General features: G+C 39.7%; 3 protein-coding genes across 4 annotated transcripts; all 3 read right to left on the reverse strand.

The window, feature by feature from the left end:
* Positions 1–1552: 1552 nt before the first annotated feature.
* On the reverse strand, positions 1553–9204 carry LOC134180935 (uncharacterized). Its single transcript, XM_062648118.1, has 11 exons — positions 9112–9204; positions 6214–7293; positions 5889–6143; positions 5530–5663; positions 5322–5462; positions 3978–5256; positions 3773–3910; positions 2904–3029; positions 2716–2832; positions 1756–2605; positions 1553–1678 (listed from the first exon to the last, which is right to left on the reverse strand). The coding sequence occupies exons 2-10, from the start codon at positions 7268–7270 to the stop codon at positions 2418–2420; spliced, it is 3435 nt and encodes a 1144-aa protein (XP_062504102.1). The 5' UTR covers positions 7271–7293; positions 9112–9204; the 3' UTR covers positions 1553–1678; positions 1756–2417.
* Positions 9205–9989: 785 nt separating this feature from the next.
* LOC134181331 (metalloendopeptidase OMA1, mitochondrial-like) lies at positions 9990–16289 on the reverse strand. Of its 2 annotated transcripts, XM_062648589.1 has the most exons (6): positions 16045–16289; positions 15930–15987; positions 13461–13612; positions 13294–13401; positions 10917–10993; positions 9990–10388 (listed from the first exon to the last, which is right to left on the reverse strand). In XM_062648589.1, the coding sequence occupies exons 1-5, from the start codon at positions 16048–16050 to the stop codon at positions 10979–10981; spliced, it is 339 nt and encodes a 112-aa protein (XP_062504573.1). In that variant the 5' UTR covers positions 16051–16289; the 3' UTR covers positions 9990–10388; positions 10917–10978. The 2 variants fall into 2 exon arrangements, 1 of the variants encoding a protein (XP_062504573.1); XR_009970127.1 differs by lacking the exons at positions 9990–10388; positions 10917–10993; positions 13294–13401; positions 13461–13612 and adding an exon at positions 14478–14555 and having other exon boundaries at positions 15930–16289.
* An 828-nt stretch (positions 16290–17117) lies between these two features.
* LOC134181411 (uncharacterized) lies at positions 17118–20183 on the reverse strand. The gene is made up of 9 exons (XM_062648688.1): positions 19940–20183; positions 19737–19862; positions 19538–19663; positions 19351–19476; positions 19122–19277; positions 18998–19066; positions 18806–18931; positions 17424–17555; positions 17118–17356 (listed from the first exon to the last, which is right to left on the reverse strand). The coding sequence occupies exons 1-9, from the start codon at positions 20076–20078 to the stop codon at positions 17301–17303; spliced, it is 1056 nt and encodes a 351-aa protein (XP_062504672.1). The 5' UTR covers positions 20079–20183; the 3' UTR covers positions 17118–17300.
* Between the last annotated feature and the right edge of the window lie 10 nt (positions 20184–20193).

Genomic DNA, 20193 nt, shown 5'->3' on the forward strand with positions numbered 1-20193 from the left:
AGGAATTATGCCATAGGCCATCACTGTGACTTGAAACCTGCAACTCTGGAAGGTCCCGAATGTTTTCATTCTTTAAATGCACTCTCTAACCAAATTGAGCTACAGTACCACAAACACACACACACACACACACACACACACACACACACACACACACACACACACACACACACACACACACACACACACCCACCCTAAGCTAACCTAAATGTCCGTAGCTGCCCGAAAGAAATCACGCCCCCAGCTGTTAATTAAGCTGGGCCCTGTGCACTACTCAGGGAAATCTGAGCCTGTGCTAGCAAACTCCTGGAGCCAAGCAAGGCACTCGCATGAGCACCAACTTGTGAAGCCAACTGTGGTGTGAGCACCCAAAGTCTCACCAAGACCCCAGTGGGTGATGTCACGTTACAGCCAATGGCCGCTTAAGTCCACAGTCAATGATCAGGTACTCATTTATACTCCTGAGTCAAGAGAAGCAAAAGTGTGTTAGTTTCTTACTTAAGGAAATTATGCCATAGCTCGCCATCACTGTGACTTGAACTTGCAATCCTTCAAGGTTCCGGATGTCGACTCCGTAAGATGACTCATTAGCTAACTGAGCTATCGCACCACACACACACACACACACACGCGCGCGCGCGCACGCACGCACACACGCACACACGCACGCACGCACGCACGCACGCACGCACACACACACACACACACATGCACAGACAATTAACAATATATTTTAACACAGTCTTCTCACATAACACTGTCAACATTATCTAGACACTTCACATCTAATCATCCGTATACAAACAAACAACTGTATACCAATAGCTTTTTGTACTGGCTGTGAAACCATTGTAGCAGCTTCAACTTTCATTTGCATGTAGAACAAATCTTTAGCTCTGGCATAATCTCTCCAAGTATATGCTTTCCTTGCTATTAGTTTTAGCACTACACATACATGAATAAATGCATCAACAATGGAAATATTAGCAAACTAGACATCACAGAGCTCATACTGGTGGCCTTCTCATCTATAGTCTCCTCATCAATTATCATGCCATATGTAACAGCAAGGCCCTTCAACACTGCAATCAGTAAAGTTATTATGTACTGGATGGCAAGTACTAGAAAAGATCTCACCTTCCAATATTTCTTGATCATCACAATTTGAATAAAATAACAGTATGTTGACAGATTTAGTATATGCTTCTCGTACTTGATGGATTCCTTGCATTTGTTCAAATGTTGTCTTTCTTTCTAGCATCAGCCAATAGCAAGCTCCTAGAAAGTCATAACCTACAGCACACATACAATTGGAATGCAAACACACAGATATAATAAACATTTAATACGCATATTACTGCATACATAGACCAGCTCCATGACAAAGTGATAACTGTTTCTGTTCTCTAAATTCTATAGACTGCTCTAAATGCTTAACAGCATCAGTGATGTTGCCCATCTTACAATATATTGTACCAATCAACATGAGAGCTGAACAGAAAACATACAACCTTTAATATGATGTCATGTTGAGTCAAGAATGTTATCAAACTATCAGCAATGTCCACATGATAAGAAGAGTCCTCCTGCTCGTACAGCTCTAATGCTTCTTTGTAACACGTCAGAGCTTCAGATAAATCATCTCTCACCACATGTATGTCTCCTAATTCTTTGTTTACTGTATAACATAAATAAAAGTTAAAGCAGTACTGTAAAACAAAAAAAAAACGTTAACAGATACAGAACTATACTGACCAGCACATAGTCTGGAATGTGAATCAAACATGTTTGCCTCCTCAACTTTCTTCATCTCTTTCAGTTGTTCAATGAACATTTCTATGTTTCCTAATTTCCTGTTACATCTAGCAATTTGCCATTTACCTACAATAACCAGAATTATAAACAAACCGGAAAACATCTTCAGTAGTACACAAAACATATTAACAATCAATTCACATACAATAGAAAATCTTAAATCCTTCTGATGGTAGGAAAGACTGAGCAATAGACAAAGCTGATTTTGCTAGTTCCAATGCTTCAGTAAGCTTGTCTTTTGATCCATTAGGTCTTGTAATCTCACACTCACACTTGAGCATCACGACTACATAAAGACATGAACAAAAACAAAATCATAATTTTACTGTCTATCTGCACTTTCATTCTACATACAATATAACATATCCTTGCAATCATATATACAGAGTGTCATTCAAGTCAACTATCATGGCTTTGAGTCTCCATTAACACTTTCTCTATCATAAACGCATGCTTTTTAAGTTTTAATTTCACACAAATACAACATGTCACGTGATATACAACAAAACCATAATGAAAGATTCTGCACATCTCAATACAGTTGACACTGACACTCTTTAACTAATATTGCTGTCACTGACAAGCACTAGATGCTTCCCATTTTACAAGCAAACAGTGAAAAATTGATTTATGAGAATTACAAATATACAAAATATCTCACCATCAAGACGGTCACGAAGAAAATTGTCATAATCAACTCTGGAAAGCAATTTCCATGACCTATCCAATAAATCATCTGCTTTTTCAAATTCTCCAGAATATAAAAAACATTTTGATAATCTTGACATCACTATATAACAGAAATCACAGTATGAGGTTAATTTAATAAAACTTTGACTTGCCACAGCATTAGTCTCATTACAATCAACAATAAGAAAATTTATGATTCAAATTCTTTACCTTTGAACTGATCATGTTCCTCCATATCATTTAACTTTTCCATCACTTGTTGGCATAATTTCATTGCTTTGTCTCGTTTACCACTATTAAAGTAGTTCTCTGCCATTTCACATTCAACTAACAAATAAATAAACTGCCATTGCACCAAACACTACATAGACTAAACGAATTTGTCTTTAATTTAATACTTAAAGCAGAGTCACGTCCAAACTGTTCTCCAGAAGTTTTCATCAGCAACATCAGCTCTTTCAGATAAAACTTTTCTTCTACAAATTTGTTTAGTGTGTGATAGGCATCACAAATATTCCCCAACACTACAACAAATGGATAATTACAGTAAGAACATAAAACAAGATATAAATTAAAATGTAATAATTACAGAAAATATACAAACTACTAGCAATACAATTGGGTACTTGTAACAATGACAATAATGATCTATAAATCTGACTATCATAATCAATAAACAAAAACACGTCAAAATCTTTACAAACAATGAAATTCCAGTCTGAACAAAACTACTTACCTCAAGCTCATCAAAACAAAATTATAATTCAATTATTGATTATTTGATTATCATCACTAAATAAATATTTGCTTGTGTTGTCATCTAATCATTGCAAAAACCATATCCAGCTAACGACAAGACAACAGATACAATGCCATCAAGACAAACAACTTATACACTTGCTAAAACTGAATTAAAACTGACTCCTTCCTCTACCTTCAAATTAATTAATATAAATGAGTCTCAGTCAAATGCTGTCAGTTAGGAAAATGCATCAACAAACATTTTCATACCTTCAAATGTGTCAATAAACTATCCATCATCTCTTTAGTGTAAACTACATATACTATTTATAATCACTGGATTACGTCACGTATTTCAAACATCATCATACTCTGTTGTATGAACTTTCTAACTTTGTTATATTAATTGTTTTCAAACAATTATAAAGTACTGAAATTGACATCATCAAACAAATTCATCCAGAAATTCTGAACAATACAGATGCACTCCTGGTCTATAAATACATCATCAAATGTCTTATCTTACCTTCTTTATGAAGTTCATATATTTCTTTCTTCTCATCTGGTTTTAACTCATCAATCATCTTCTTGGTTTTCAGACTCAAATCTAATTCTTCCTTAAATTTCCACTTTAGAAAATATGCCTTACTCAAATGATTACTTGCTAAATAACACAAAGTGATAACCAATACACAACACATCTGAATCAACAAGTGAAGATGCAGTTATACCTTCTATGAGCCATTTGCGTTGGACCTCATGTGGAAAACTTTGCAACTGCATCACTTTGTCGTACCATTTTTCACACAAATAGTACAATATGTCAGGAGGCTGCAACTGAAAAGAAGTCCCACACGTCCACCTAACCAAATGCAAGCAAGCTGGTATTTCTACATCAGCTAGCAATACATGCTTAGCCAATGAATACGAGTGAGAAGCATGTTGAAGTCGTACATCACTTGGAAGACAATTTAAGTCCGGTATATGAGACAGCATATTCTTACAAACATCAGTTATTTTACGTTCCATCTCATCTGGTTGCTGCTTGACACGTTCCATCACTGTTGACTGCACCAATGGATGAATATTCAAAGTGTAACCTTCTGCTGTCTCGTGCCATTCAACTAAATTGTGTGAAGACAAAGTCGAGACACACAAACTGTATTCATAATTGGCACATTCACCAAACACAAGAGGACGAACGAGCTTCTCTGGAATGTCTCTTGAAGACAGAAATGATGCATATTCAAGTAGAGACAACGCTTTGGCATTCTCTCTTGCAACCAACTCAATGTCCATCTGCCATGTCAGATGAGCATGACTACAAGACATCATAAAATTTCTCACATTTTTTACAACATTTTTGTCACGTTTACTTATATCCAACTCATCAATATTCCTGTTACTCAACCGTTTCAAATCAGGAGGCTGAGTTACATCAGCTTCCATTAGCACTTCACGTAGACGACTTGCTCTAAAGTAATGCAACAGTTTGTCAAGATCCAATGCCAAACCCTCAAGTTCAACTTCATTTCTTTTCAACAGTTTGTAATATTCCTCATAACTTAGATGTGCCTTTCGCATATACGTGCCTGCATGAGCAAGAGCAATTGCTAGCTTTTCTATGGGAGGTTCAACTGACAATTTGGTGGCTGCTGCTGTTTCTTGACTGTTGGACGGTTGACGACCAGACCACATGGCTACGGCTGCCACAGCATCTTCCGCTTCCAAACAACCAAGAGAGATGACATGATTTATTGATTTCTGTAACACAGAACAATCATCACATCGAGTTGTGATCAATACATGGACACGAGCAGTTGAACGAGGAAGAATTTTAGGCAGAAAAGAGAGATCATCTGCACCATCATACACCAGCAACATCTTAGGAAGCTTGGAAATGTGGTTGAGCAGCACTGCATTGTTGTCTTGTAATGGATTGCTCTTTAACTCATCAAATCGACTTTGAGAATGTGAAACAGAAGGAGAACTTAAAGACAAAACTGTGAGCTGCAAGTAGACAATGTGCTCATTGTTGACACAAAACTACCAGTAATGTGAGTCAATGTGTTTACATTGTGTATGACTGAGTTTGTCAGTGTTGCCCATGATTCTGCATTGAAACACAGCACTCCATCACTATACAGATGTTTACATTGAAATGCATATTTCGCTGCTAAAGATGATTTCCCCACTCCGCCCATTCCTTTGATCACCTAAATGCAATACACAAAACAATCGGTTGATATCAAATGTTTCATTTACACTGACATGTAAACACACCACACAGCAGAATTTCAATGACGTAGACACGTGTGGAGCCTTTTCTCCCCACATTGTGTTGGACAAAATTGTCAACTCTTTCTTGCGACCACAAAATTGCTTTTCATCCATTAGCTCATTGGGAAACACTATACCTAACACACAAGTAACAGATCACAGGTTAATTAATGGTACAAGTTTTCTGATGTGCGTCTCTGCAACTGCTACTGAATTATCATCACATGCTAATATAAACACAACTACGTCCAATATATGCTTTCAGTAGATGCAGACTTTTCTAGACTTTGTAAAGCTGCTCGAAAACATGAATATAAAATACAAATCTACAACACCAACATCACAACATTATAGTCTCTTACTTGCAATGGCTTCCTCCTTCTTCTGCTCTTCAATCTCTTTTAGTTCAGCTTTTACCTTCTCTACAGTTGCATTCTCTCCTACCATCGACTGCCATTTGCATAGCATCATAAATGCTCGTTCTTTCTTTGTATGAACCTCCAGTTCTATCATCTCAACATCATATCTGCTCATGTTGAGACGATCTGCCAAATCACGCCACTTGTCACCCACAATGTCACACAAATCAAACAGCTGAGCTTTCAATGACCCAGAACCTACAAACAACAAAGCAAATATAATATATTTTCACATAACTGCCTGCATATTGTTCTCAACATCACGTACTTATCACAGACTTCTTTTCAGTGATGAAATGTCTCAGAAATGCAGCTGGAGTGGCAGCAGCATAAGCTTCATAATACATCAGTTTGCTGCTCTCAGTTCCGTAGTCAGATATTCCCTTCATCACAACAGCTAAACCAGGACTGAAACTGTCTGTTGCTTGTTCTATAAATGAATGAGCTTCTTTATCAATAGCTTTGATGTTGTGATCTCCCATTCGTTGTCTCACTTTTGTCATGTCAAGTCTCTCAGTTTCCATGAAAACTGATCCTATTGATGCAAATACAACAGTAAAAGTTTTGTCTTGCCATGGAAATTCCACTTGAACATTAGCATATAACTGTCCTGCATTAGTTGACTTGTATTCCCATTGCTTGTCTTGTGGGCCATATACCAATGGCTTATGCTCCTTCTGCATCTTGTCTAGCACCTCGTCAATGTCAAGTTTGGTCAAACCCAAACTTTTGGATTCCACGGCTGTAAGAAGTTTTCTCTTACTGATACCTTCATTATCTAACACACACTCTAACAGCAGCTCCTTCACATATCGTGGACTGGCACGATATACTACAGCAGGAACATATGATGACCACTTGTGACTTTCTCTCATTTCCACAAGCTCATTCAGTGCTGGAGAAAGCCGTTTGTCCAATTCCTTGTAACAAACACGAGATTGAACTGTTCCATCTTCCTTCTCTAACCCTCCACATTCTGTTGTTGTTCTGTTGCCAACCACAACTGTCCCATATTCTATTCCTCTGTACTTGTCTTCTTCTCCAGTACAAATGCCCGTCATTGCAATCAAACCAACAGTAAAATGTTTTGCCAGTTCAGGAACAAGCTTCGTAGACTCAATATGACCCGAACTCACCTGAGCTACCATGGCAACATTCAAAGGCAAATCATTCCATCCACGACATAAACGAAGGTTGTAAGGGAGATCAGTGTGAGCTCCTTCAAACTTGTTCTTTGTTTCGTGTTCAAACACGTGACGTGCAGCCTGCAGCTCTGACTCCCGAGGACAAACAATCAGCACATCAAAATGATCTCGTTTTGCCATCCCAATGTCAATGATGCAATAACCTAGAAACAAATGATCAATAAGCGTAGTTTGTTTCACTTTGCTTGTAGGGTCGACTTCACCTAAATTCATAATTGATCAATTAAACACCATATGATAAACATTAAATTAACAACACAAAACGTGCATGTAATGTAGAGCTATATTGTACTGTAACAAAGTTAGAGTGTGCAACCAATTTGTTGTCATACAAAGCCAGTCTGCTATGTGTCACACATTATAGTAAAAACCTATCTGATCAAATGATCATTAACTCATGTATACTATTTTAATACCTTTATACCATGCACTCCTAAGGGAAAGGCTCCCTAAGCATTGTACGAAAATTGCTGGTAAGATGTTTATGTTGGTAGATATAGATGGTAAAAAGCAACCACACCCATATCAGTTTACCCCAAACAAATTATTTGAGTAAGGGCTTCCATTGGGCATTTCCAGTCTCTTCCAGCAAAGTTTACTAGCACTAAGCCTAGTAAGGGGCGTTCACACTGCAACCTTGCCACTTGAAGATAATTACAGATGAAAATAGGACACATGGCAAAGTCCCTTGTGCGCTAGAGTATAGCTAGAGACGAAACAAGTATAACTTTATTCAATCAATAGTGTAACTCTAGCACAAAGCATCCGTTACGCTCAAGTAAAAGTAATAATTCAACGAAAATTTGGCGTCCAGACCCAAAACGATCCTGCCATACCCACTCTACACATTGTAATAGTGTTGGCCACTCCCATAGGCCAGTCCTATGGGAGACCACATGGTTGGGGCTTTTGTGTGCATGAAAACAGTTGTGTGCACGAGTACAGTAGACGCGGCCACTCGGAATCTCTAGCCAAGAATCCAATAGTTCATGGTGTCAGGAGTGACGCAACTTTAGAGAATTACTTGCGATGGCTATACGTTCCAGGTTGCACCTCCAGAGAAGTTCGAAATTGACTTCTTGTCCCCTGAGCAACGGCCAAGATGGATTCAAAGATTCGAGAGATTCGGAACCGCCTCAGATCTAGCGGGAAAAGATTTGCAGGATGCCAAGTTGTCTGAAGCGTTGCAGATGGACTCGGATTTGATTCTCTCGAGGGCAATAGCGAAAGCTCGTCAGAGTGAGCCGTAAAAGGGCAACATGCAGACATGCATGCAGTCGTCAGAAAGGAACTAACTTTGGAACCTGAGAAGCCAACAGAGATAGAAGCAGCTAAGGTACGGGCGAAGCGATTGCCAACAGGCCAACGAGAAAGCAAGCCAGCGCGTTTCCAAGCTCCTCAAGCGAGGACGAAGCAGTATTGTATGGGGCGGTCTGCAATTGAATATTGCAAACAAAAGAAGCGATCACTAGAGATCGAGGACCAGAAAAGAAGATTCGACAAACGACACGGTACCAAAGTGCTGAAACCTCTAGCCGAAGGCACTACTGTTTGGGTGACAGACAGACAAGAACCAGGAAAGGTGATACAAGAAGAATCAACGCCATGCAAGGTCATATCTGGTACAAACTCCATCTACAACTGTTCGAATTAAGAAACAGGCGACACCTAGTGAACATCCCACCATCACAGCAGCAGCACGAGGAGTAAAAGCCTAAAAAGACACCCCACTTCGACTACTCAGCACATCAGGAAACTAAATCTACTACCCAAAAGGGCAGAGTCCAGTTGCTTCAGCTAGAACTAGATACATCTAGACTACAGAGATGGATAATAGTGCGAACCATTCGCGGTGCATTTGCTTTCGAAAAACAACTCGCAACGACGTTTTACATGTATTCTATTACCGGCAACACCTACAGACTCGGGTTCTACCGCCTGCACTAAAATGCACTTCTCACCCTAGGGCGTAGCTAGATCTCTGTAGACTCTCGTCGACCAACTTGATCCGTTTGAAATGCAAAAGTGCACAATCACCAACCGGATTGCATCACGCCGTTATCTACTGCCTTTCACTCCTACTTCCAATCACCAATTGGTCTTCGTCATGAACCCTACGCCTCCTACGATTTTGCGCTGTTTGTCTAGACGCAAACCGATAGCTAGGTATCTAGATATGGTTCTATTTTACTTTGCGGGTATCGCAAGTAAACTGCATGCTACAGCCTCTAGATTTGCTAGCCTCGCAAGATACTAAGGATTTTCTTCTGCGCTTTTCTGTGTTGCATCATTGTTTTGCAGCACGTGAGGTGGTCTACAAAGGATAGCGGGAGGAGGAGATAAAGACGCTTGCACGTGAGTAGAGATGGTATCGCTAACACTTCACATGTACATAGGATCAACAAGCTAGGACACCACGATAATCCTGCCAACTCTCTCTCTCGCATCACGCGGGAGTTTCCCGCTTATCAGACAGGACACACGCATTGGCACCAATCTGCCACATACTAATTACTGAATTAACGTAGACTGCAAGGCGTAATGAGTGTGTTCCTCTTTCTTCTTGAGGAAGTGGATGTGGTAGGCTGCATGTATGCTAAAGTTTAGTATTGGCTTGCTATATAATATATTTAGTATACTTACAACACACACACACACACACACACACACACACACACACACACACACACACACACACACACACACACACACACACACACACACACACACACACACACACACACACACACACACACACACCTGAGGCTTTACACCCTATTTCAGTAGGATCGACCGACAAACTCCTGTGTAATGATAGCCACACGCACTGCCAGTGCAAGTCACATGATGCTGTACCTAATAGCTACTCGTAGCTCCAAGAACGCATGGACAAGTCTTGATGACACAACATCATGGAACAGCTACATATGTGGACTGACACGAGCACTCTTGTAGTGTACAGCAACAACTCTGTTGTCCAACTTGTCATGCAAGTTCAAGTCTCAATCCACAACAAGCAATACAGAACGTCATTGATCCACTCTGATGTGTGAGAGTTTTGCAACACAAATTGCCTTTCAAGTCATCACAATTGCATGTCTTTCTGTACCCGATGAAGTCAGGAATGATCATGTCGAGGTCTACTGGGTGGATTGATAGCCACTCAACGGTTGGTTGTCTCCATCGACTACTGCGAGAGTCTCCCACAAAACAAACTCTCACGAATGTCATAACATGTCTGTAGTATAAAACAATCAATTAGCAAGAACTCTTGCATAACTGGGATGATCGGCAGATACAATTTTGTCTTGAAACATGAAGGTGCATGAGATAGAAAAAGAAAATTAAAAAGTGAACAAGAAGAAGAGCAGACAGACAGACACTACAAATATGAATTAATAAATTACGTTGATTAATATCAACGCGTGTAAAAGGTGTAATACAAAAAGAATGGTTAAGAATAAGTGAGGAGCATTGATGTGTAGTTGGGGTAGCAAAAGAGATACGATGCAGACAATATGGTTTTGTAGCACATAAAGTTACTAAAGCAGGTAAACCAATTTAATTAATATTGTCGTTAAATTTTTATGTGTTTGTTTGTCTGTTTGTCGTCTATCTGTCTGTCAACACACATTTCCAAAAATGACAACAACAATACTTTGCAGTCCAATCAAACAGTTACAAACACCCTCATGCTTATGGACACACACATACACAAACAAACAAACAAACAAACACACACACTAAATGAACAAAGTGAGTTTACCTTGAGCTGTTGCCATTTCGAGTGAGAACAAATAATCTCCAATTTCTTTCATTTTCCTCTGATCAACAGCCATAAACCTACATGTCAACATCTGATCAGGCATGCATGTAAATATACACATGCATACAAACACACACACACACACACACACACACACACACACACACACACACACACACACACACACACACACACACACACACACACACACACTTCACTTCACTTCATGCTGCATTCATTTCAATGAGAAACGATGCAGGCCAAGGTCACCATAGGCTATATTGGAGGAGTGGATGTTCTCTGACACCAGAAACGCTCGTGATTGTGGAGGCCTTGTTGGCGGAATGTTTGGTGACAGTACTGACATTGACTACTCAGGGACTGACCATGTTTCTGTCTCTGGTGGTTTACAAGGCCGGCATGATTTACAGCAGTAAATCCACAACCGTCAAAGCTGCAGTGTAAAGCAAACTCTGATGTCGTTTGCCTTGCTTCGCAGCAACGTTTCTGCTCATCCTTGCGGTATTTCTCTTGTTCTTCCTTCTTGAAATTTACTTCCTGTGTGGCAGCCCAGATCTGATTCCTCCACTCATTCCTATCTTCTGCTAGTATCCTCCAAACCCCATCAAGATTGCAATTCCTTAAATCCCTCAGTACCAAATCGTTCCATCTCATTCTCTGGCCTCCCACTGAACGTCTACCTTGGGGTGGTGCAACCTCCTCGTTGGTAATCCCCAGATACTGGGTTAAGGACCTGCTAATGGCACGACGTGGGTCAATTGGGTTGGCGTCCCAATCTGTTTCGTGTTCATTTCGTGATGAACAGAAAACAGCAGCCTTCAAAACCAAGCTCACTACAAAGTCTAAGTCGTATGCCTTTCTTCACGCAAAAGGCAAGACTAGACTGGCTTGTTGGAATGTACACACACACACACACACACACACACACACACACACACACACACACACACACACACACACACACACACACACACACACACACACACACACACACATACACACACATGTACAGACACACAGACAGACACATGGCAGGGGTGTCAAAGGTTTTGAGGACTGTCGCCCAAGACTTGGCAAATTCTGGCGACAGAATGGACATTGGCGCCATCCGGGCTTTGTTGAGGACATGTGATCAGAGCAACGTGTATTCACTTTTACTTGGTCAATGGATATCTTTTAATACCGACACAAAGTTCACAAAAGAAAATTTTTAGACAGATCTGTCTTCAAGACCAATGGCCATGCATGCATTGCCCTCATAGACAGTCCAGTACAAAGTTCATTTTGTATGTACGTAGCTAGGGGCTAGTGTACTGAAACCTCTCACATTCACTAATTAAGCTCAGCTGGTGTACCACATGCACGTGCTGACACCATAATTTTAGCACAGAACACATGCAAAAACTGCTTGGTCTCTGGATGGATAAAATAACAGCGTGTGCAAAAAGTCCTTCAATTCGTACCTCACGTGCTATAAGTCCATTGTGCCAAATAAGTATTAGGCAAACTGGATGGTATTTGTTGATGTGTCCAGACCACGTTGTTCTAAGCAGGTCTAGCCATGCCAAGACTACTACTGCAGTCAGGAGTCTACTGGCAACAGGAGCCTGATGCACGAAAAAGGTGAGCTAGTCTGAGTCACTTCAGAGTTGTACAAATCTGTCGCCTAAAATTCACGTCTTTGTCGCCAAAGTGAAAAGTCTGTCGCAAATTTTGGTGACTTGGCAACAACTTAAACACCCCTGCATGGACATACACACACACACACACACACACACACACACACACACACACACACACACACACACACACACACACACGCTACAACCCAACATGCATACTATATGTATATACAGCTTGTTTGTGCCATACAAATCAAGAAAAATTATAAAATAAAATTGAAAAAATAAAATTAGAAAATTAATTAAAACTAAAGTAAAAATTTTCTAAAAATTTAAAAAAATAAATTAAAACAGTTTCAAATTAGATATAAAATATTCAATAACAAATTTTTTATTCCAAAGTTTAAAATGCTTAAACTAAAATTATAAAATAAAATACATTTATCTATTTTAATTTCAAATTAGAAATTGTGATTAGACAGCATCTACGGTAGCCTCGTCCCCAGACTCTCTCGCGCTAGTCTTGTCCAGTGCTAAACAACATTCAATGTGGTGTGTGTGTGTGTGTGTGTGTGTGTGTGTGTGTGTGTGTGTGTGTGTGTGTGTGTGTTTGTGTGTGTGTGTGTGTGTGTGTGTGTGTGTGTGTGTGTGTGTGTGTGTGTGTGCGCACACGTGTAAACATAAGCCAAACACTCTCTATCCCAAACAACCAATCAACCTCTCACTTGCCTCACCATGTGCCCCATAACTGCATGTGCCATTTCGTGTCCCAGAATGACAGCCAACATGTCGTCCGTCTTCATCATCTCCAACAGTCCAGTATACACCACAATTTGACCACTCTTCACACACATCACACGTAAACACATTTACCCACACGTTACAAACACTCAACACTCACAGGCATAACATACACTGTCACAGTAGGATCATCAATAATGACAATCCTCCACTTGACGTCTAACGCCTCATCCCACTTGTTGGCTTGCAGTAGTTTTGTGCTAACACCAAGAACTCTTGCATAACTGGGATGACCAGCAGATACAATTTTGTCTGTGAAACATGAAGGGTACGTGAGATAGAAAAGGAAAAATGACAAAGTGAATGCAGACAGACGGACAGTACAATATGTATTTATTAGTTATGTTGATTGATATCAACATGTGTGAAAGGATGTAATACAAAGAGAATGGTTGGGAATGAATGAGGTGCATGACATGTTCTGTTGTTTGATGTGTAGTTGGGGTAGCAAAAGAGATACAATGCAGACAACATGGTTCTGTAGTACATAAAGTTACTAGAGCAGGTAAACCAATTTAATTAATATTGTCGTTTAATTTTAATGTGTTTGTTTGTCTGTTTGTCTGTTTGTCTGTCTATCTGTCTGTCAACACACATTTCCAAAAATGACAACAACAATACTTTGCAGTCCAATCAAACAATTACAAACACACTCATGCTTATGGACACACACATACACAAACAAACAAACAAACAAACACGACTAAATGAATAAATTGAGTTTCCCTTCAGCTGTTGCCATTTCGAGTGAGAACAAATAATCTCCAATTTCCTTCATTTCACTCTGATCAACAGCCATAAACCTACATGTCAACATCTGCAAATGCAAATGCTCACATGCACACAGACAGACAGACAGACAGACAGACAGACAGACAGACAGACAGACAGACAGACAGACAGACTGACCGACACACACACACACACACACACACACACACACACACACACACACACACACACACACACACACACACCAGTGTTCTCCCCAGTACCGTCTGTACCTCTGTGTACCGTCATTTTGATGGTTGGGACAGACAAGAAAGGGACGTTTGGGGAGGAGGAAACAGCAATTATTGACAATTGCGAACAAAATTGAACAGCCTACCACACGTAGTGTGAGATGTCTTCCTTCAAGATCCATTGTGGATTTAAAGCCATTATTTACCTCTTGGTTTTGATGGTCACGACATTCCTAGACAACAATCTCATAACATCTAAATTCTTCAGTCTCTTTGTTGTTGCAAAGGGTGTTCTACATTTACTGTTTATCTTCGTATCTAGTAGAACTCTGTTCCCACTCGGAAGTGACTAATGATGCAGCTGTATTTGTTTACCACACTCAGTGACATCCCATTATGCAATAGTCTTATCAAACCACTTGTGTGTAATACATACGCCTTCGTTACCCTAACTATAAAACATCCGGGAACTTGCAGTTTCAAACGATACCAAGATCGTCACTGTCCGCTCTATTGCGCAGAAGTTATTACAGATTTTCAAAGCGCAAAGTCAATGCGAACAGATAGTACGTACACACCTTTGCAGATCTCTTTACAGCATAACAAGTCAACTGGATGTATCGATTCGCTAAATTCTTATGGTTATAAAAACATAGTGATCCTCTCTCACAAACAACGCAGAGCTTCTTGTATGGATTTTACACGCGCAACTTACTGTTGTAAAGCTCAGCTCACAATCCCAGTTTTAAGTTAATTAAGTCAACTTGTCATTGTAATAATCTAGTGTATTATATATCTATCTGTGTTATGTTCAACAAGGTTATGTTCAATGAGGTTTATTCCACAAGTCGGGAGTGCCTATTATATTGAATAGTCTATAGTCAATCATGAAGTAACTACATAATTATACATGCATAAGACTCTACATAGTACGACTAGGAAAAGGTAAAGTAAAATATGATGTTATCACCAAATATGTCAATGTTAAACGTTTGATGTCATTATATTTGATGACGTCATACTGACGTTTGGCAAAATATCCTGGCCGGAACATTGCACCCACACAGACAGACAGACAGACAGACAGACACACACACACACACTCACACACACGAACACGAACACTCACGGATAGAAACAAACACACATGAACAGGTATACACACTTGGACAGACACAGACAGACAGACAGACAAAACACATGGACATACACACATGTGGACAAATACACACACATGGAGAGACAGACAGACAGACAAATAGACACACACACACACACATGGACACACATACATAGAGAGACTGACAGACAGACAAACAAACACAAATACACATGGACAGACAGACAGACAAACAAAAACACAGATAGACACACACATGGAAACACATGTATGCACACACACATGTACACACACACACACACACACACACACACACACACACACACACACACACACACGTGGACAGACACACATACATAGACATACAGATGTGGACACACACACACGCACACACACGCGCGCACGCACCCACACGCACGTACCTGCACGCACACACGTGCGCGCGCGCGCGCGCACACACACACACACACACACACACAACTCCAACCTTCTACGATGAGAGATCGCTGCTTCTTCCAAATGATACGCATAATATCCAGCACTACCTGCAAACGCTCCTACAGTACCCACAAATATCCAATGTCCACTCTTTGACAACACACCAACATATCTTCTTCTTGTCTTGTCGGGCAGTTTCTTCCACCATCTCCTCATTAACCGTCCACCTACAAATGCGACTATTCTGTACAAATATGGATTAGCCAGTCACACTGCATGTCGTCGAGAGGTCGTGTCAAATGTAGCACAATCAAATTTTCCAAATATGGATGAAATCCGACAAGTCCCGGATGTGATTCCATATTTCACTGTCCCTCGTCTGACCGTCTTGTACAACACACTCTCTTCTAGTATTGATGACGTAAAGCGCCAACAGCAAATCAGAGAGCGAAATAATGCGGACATAACCAGTGGGTCACGTGACACACGAGCGACTGCCCCAATCTCTAGTTGTAAACTTCACAACAAAGCTAACTAAATAGTCGTCCTCTCTCCAACATCGTAAACGTTAGAGATAAAATTTTAAAAACATCCGGGCAATCTCAAGGTTTTATCCGGGAGTTTCTAAATTGATTTCAATGGATTGTTGAATTACTATTAATAGAGTTAGGTGTACTAACAATGAGTATGGACTATGGAGTTGAGAGTTAAGTTGTGAGTGTGTCCTCAACTATGGCAAGATATCACTAAACTATAGTACTGATCCACCATATACTTATCTGTTTCCTGATTTTTATACCGACCAATAGATTCTGAGATACTCACTCCTTCTGTCTACAATATATTAATTACAACCTAGCTAAGGAAAATACGCCTATGGCAGACGGGACCTCACAATCAATTAATTTAAATTAATTTAATTAACTTAAAATATTATTAACAGTAAAATGTACAGTCAAACTGTAATACATAATTATCATCAGTTATTTTATGTGCATGTGCAGTATATATACCTCATGAGAATAGGAAAGATGCTTCAGTTAATATACTTCAGTTTGAAACGAGAGATCCAGTAAATCCAACAGGAAAGACATATTGTCCTGTAGCTATTATTTAATTAATATTAAAGACAAACAGTCAAATATCGTGGTGTTATAATATAGTCAGTAGTGATGCATTGCTACTCAACAGACTTGCATCATTAGCAGATTGTCTTGTAGAAGACAAAAATGTCATACTGTAGTGTATTGGAATTTGAGATAAAATGTAAATCATTATTGTCTATAAAGTTTAGAATATATTTGATATCAATAAGCAGACAAAAAGCAAACAAACATATAGACATATGACAATCAGCACTAACTGTAAAATACACTTCATGAATCTTGTGACTGTATTGTGTTACTAATAAGTCTGTACCTTAATCTAACGTTCTAAAGTACTTCAGCATCCGAACTAGTCCAAGCAGATTTTTGACTAAATTTAGACAAAACAATTGATATCAATATGACATCACATAGACTGACTTGCTGGCATGTCTTACTGGATGAAATCTGTAAACCTTGATGCTCTTCTGGTCTCAGAGATTGAGCAATTCTCAGTGATTCAGTAAACGTTTCCTCGGCTTCATCCAACTGTGAGAGACGTATCTGACACAAACCGATGTCGTGCAGTGCTGAAGCACAGAGATAAAATTACTGTTGGTCACATCTGATAAATAACAAATAATTGATATCAACAAAATTTCTAATCCATGTACTTCAATAAAATGAATCATATTCTAATTAATTAAAAGCACCAATCCCATAAGCCTCGACACAAATGGACAAATGTTAGCCCTCCAGCTCATTCGCAGACCTCTCAGTTTTTTTTCTTCGCAACAAATCGTGAGACTGTCTTTAGTAAATGCCCACGCCCATTAAATGTGTCTAAAGTAGGCATGGCTAGTAGCCTATGTCAACTCTGGTCTGTGCGCGCACTAAGGCTTAGCCTCAAACTTCAAGACGTTACTTCTACTGATCCCCCTCCCCTGGGGGACAGTCCAAATACAAGCAAGCAGAGCCATCTACAAGAGTCTAGTTCAAAGAATCCGCTATGTCCATAAAGACGGTCTACACAAAACAGCCGCCAGTGTATCTCGCAGTAGGTTTGTCAGGAGAAAGTACTGGCAATCGTGAGAATTGGGTGTAAATCGTGACACATGCCCATAAATCATGAGTTTCATGACGAAATCATGAGAGTTGAGAGGTCTGGATTCGACATCGACCTTAAGGTCGGTTGCAGAGATAGCTCCACATGCCTCTAGAGACAGAGCCTCCATGTGCTACGTGGAGGCTTAGGGTCAGGCCAGTGCTACTGGAGCTTGGCTAGTCTCGCGTAACCAGACCCTTCCAGCCTATGGCAGGATGTAGACAAGAAGGGTCTGGCTACGTGAGACTAGAGCTTGGCTGGGGTCATCCTGGTGCACTGACAATGGCACGCAGCTCTGGGACTGGTCACCAAGGCCCATAAGTACCCATCTGCTGCATGATGTTACTGCCAAACCAGCAGTCATGTCTGCCTCAGTCAATAACCAGGTACTCACTTATACTCCTGAGTAGAAAGAAGCAACTGTGTGTAAGTTTCTTGCTTAAGGGAATTATGCCATAGCACTGTGCCTTGAACCTGCAACCCTGCAAGGTCCTGGATGTCTTCATTCTCCAAATGCAATCTCTAACCAATTGAGCTACAGCACCACACACACACACACACACACACACACACACACACACACACACACACACACACACACACACACACACACACACACACACACACACACACACACAGCTATAATTAACAATACATTCTAGCACGGCCTTCTCAGTCAACATTATCTAGACACTTAACACTCAATCATCCATATACAAACAAACAACTGGATACCAATAGCTTTTTGTACTGGCTGTAAAACCATTGTAGCAGCTTCAACTTTCCTTTGCATGTAGAACAAATCTTTAGCTCTGGCATAATCTCTCCAAGTATATGCTTTCCTTGCTATTAGTTTTAGCACTACACATACATGAATAAATGCATCAACAATGAAAATATTAGCAAACTAGACATCAGAGCTCATACTAGTGGCCTTCTCATCTATAGTTTCCTCATCAATTTTCATGACATAAGTAGCAGCAAGGAGCCTCAACACTGTAATCAGTAAAGTTATTATGTACTGCAAAGCAAGTACTACAAAAGATCTCACCTGCCAATATTTCTTGATCACAATTTGAATAAAATAACAGTATGTTGACAGATTTAGTAAATGCCTTTCGTGCTTGATAAAGTCCTTGTAGTTTTTGTTCAAATGTTGTCTGTCTTTCTACTGTCAGTAAATGACAAATTCCAAGAAATGCATAACCTACAGCACAAATACAACTGGAATGCAATACACACAGATATAATAAAAATTTAATACGCATATTACTGCATACATTGACCAGCTTCACGACAAGGTGGTAACTGCTTCTGTTCTCTAAATTCTATAGACTGCTCTAAATGCTTTACAGCTTCAGTGATGTTGCCCATCCCACAATATATTGCACTAATAGACATGAGAGCTGAACAGAAAACATACAACCTTTAATATGATGTCATGTTGAGTCAAGAATGTTATCAAACTATCAGTAATTTTCACATCATCAGAATGGTCCTCCTGTTGGTACAGCTCTAATACTTTCTTATAACACGTCAGAGCTTCAACTAAATCACCTCTCCCCTCGTGTGTTTCTCCTAATTCTCCTATTACTGCATAATATAAATAAAAGTTAAAGCAGTATTGTAATACAAAAAACGTTAACAGATACAGAATTATACTGACCAGCATATAGTCTGTTACGTGAATCAGGCATATTAGCCTCCTCAACTTTCCTGATCTCTTTCAGTTGTTCAATGCACGTTTCCATGTTTCCTAATTTCTTGTTACATTTAGCAATTTGTAATTTACCTACAATAACCAGAATTAAAAACAAACCAAGAAAACTTCAGTAGTACACAAAACATATTAACAATCAATTCACGTACAATAGAAAATCTCATAACTTTCTGATGGTAGGAAAGACTGAGCAATAGGCAAAGCTGATTTTGCTATTTCCAATGCTTCTGTGAGCTTGTCTTTTGATCCATTAGGTCTTCTAATCTCACACTCACACTTGAACTGCATGACTACATAAAGACATGAACAAAAACAAAATCATAATTTTACTGTCTATCTGCACTTTCATTCTACATACAATATAACATATCCTTGCAATCATATATACAGAGTGTCATTCAAG

This window comes from Corticium candelabrum, chromosome 6, assembly GCF_963422355.1.
Source record: "Corticium candelabrum chromosome 6, ooCorCand1.1, whole genome shotgun sequence".
NCBI classification, from domain to species: domain Eukaryota; kingdom Metazoa; phylum Porifera; class Homoscleromorpha; order Homosclerophorida; family Plakinidae; genus Corticium; species Corticium candelabrum.

Coding starts and splice junctions, on each gene's coding strand:
- LOC134180935 (XM_062648118.1), bottom strand. CDS start 7,270: ATGGCAAAACGAGATCATTTTGATGTGCTGATTGTTTGTCCTCGGGAG. Junction 5,463..5,529: donor CATTGAAATTCTGCTGTGTG/GTGTGTTTACAT, acceptor TATTGCATTTAG/GTGATCAAAGGAATGGGCGG. Junction 2,606..2,715: donor GGAACATGATCAGTTCAAAG/GTAAAGAATTTG, acceptor TCTGTTATATAG/TGATGTCAAGATTATCAAAA.
- LOC134181331 (XM_062648589.1), bottom strand. Junction 13,613..15,929: donor GCGATCTCTCATCGTAGAAG/GTTGGAGTTGTG, acceptor CATGTTTCACAG/ACAAAATTGTATCTGCTGGT. Junction 13,402..13,460: donor TGACAGTGTATGTTATGCCT/GTGAGTGTTGAG, acceptor ATGTGTGTGAAG/AGTGGTCAAATTGTGGTGTA.
- LOC134181411 (XM_062648688.1), bottom strand. CDS start 20,078: ATGCAGTTCAAGTGTGAGTGTGAGATTAGAAGACCTAATGGATCAAAA. Junction 19,664..19,736: donor ACGTAACAGACTATATGCTG/GTCAGTATAATT, acceptor TATATTATGCAG/TAATAGGAGAATTAGGAGAA. Junction 17,357..17,423: donor AGGTTTACAGATTTCATCCA/GTAAGACATGCC, acceptor GTCTAAATTTAG/TCAAAAATCTGCTTGGACTA.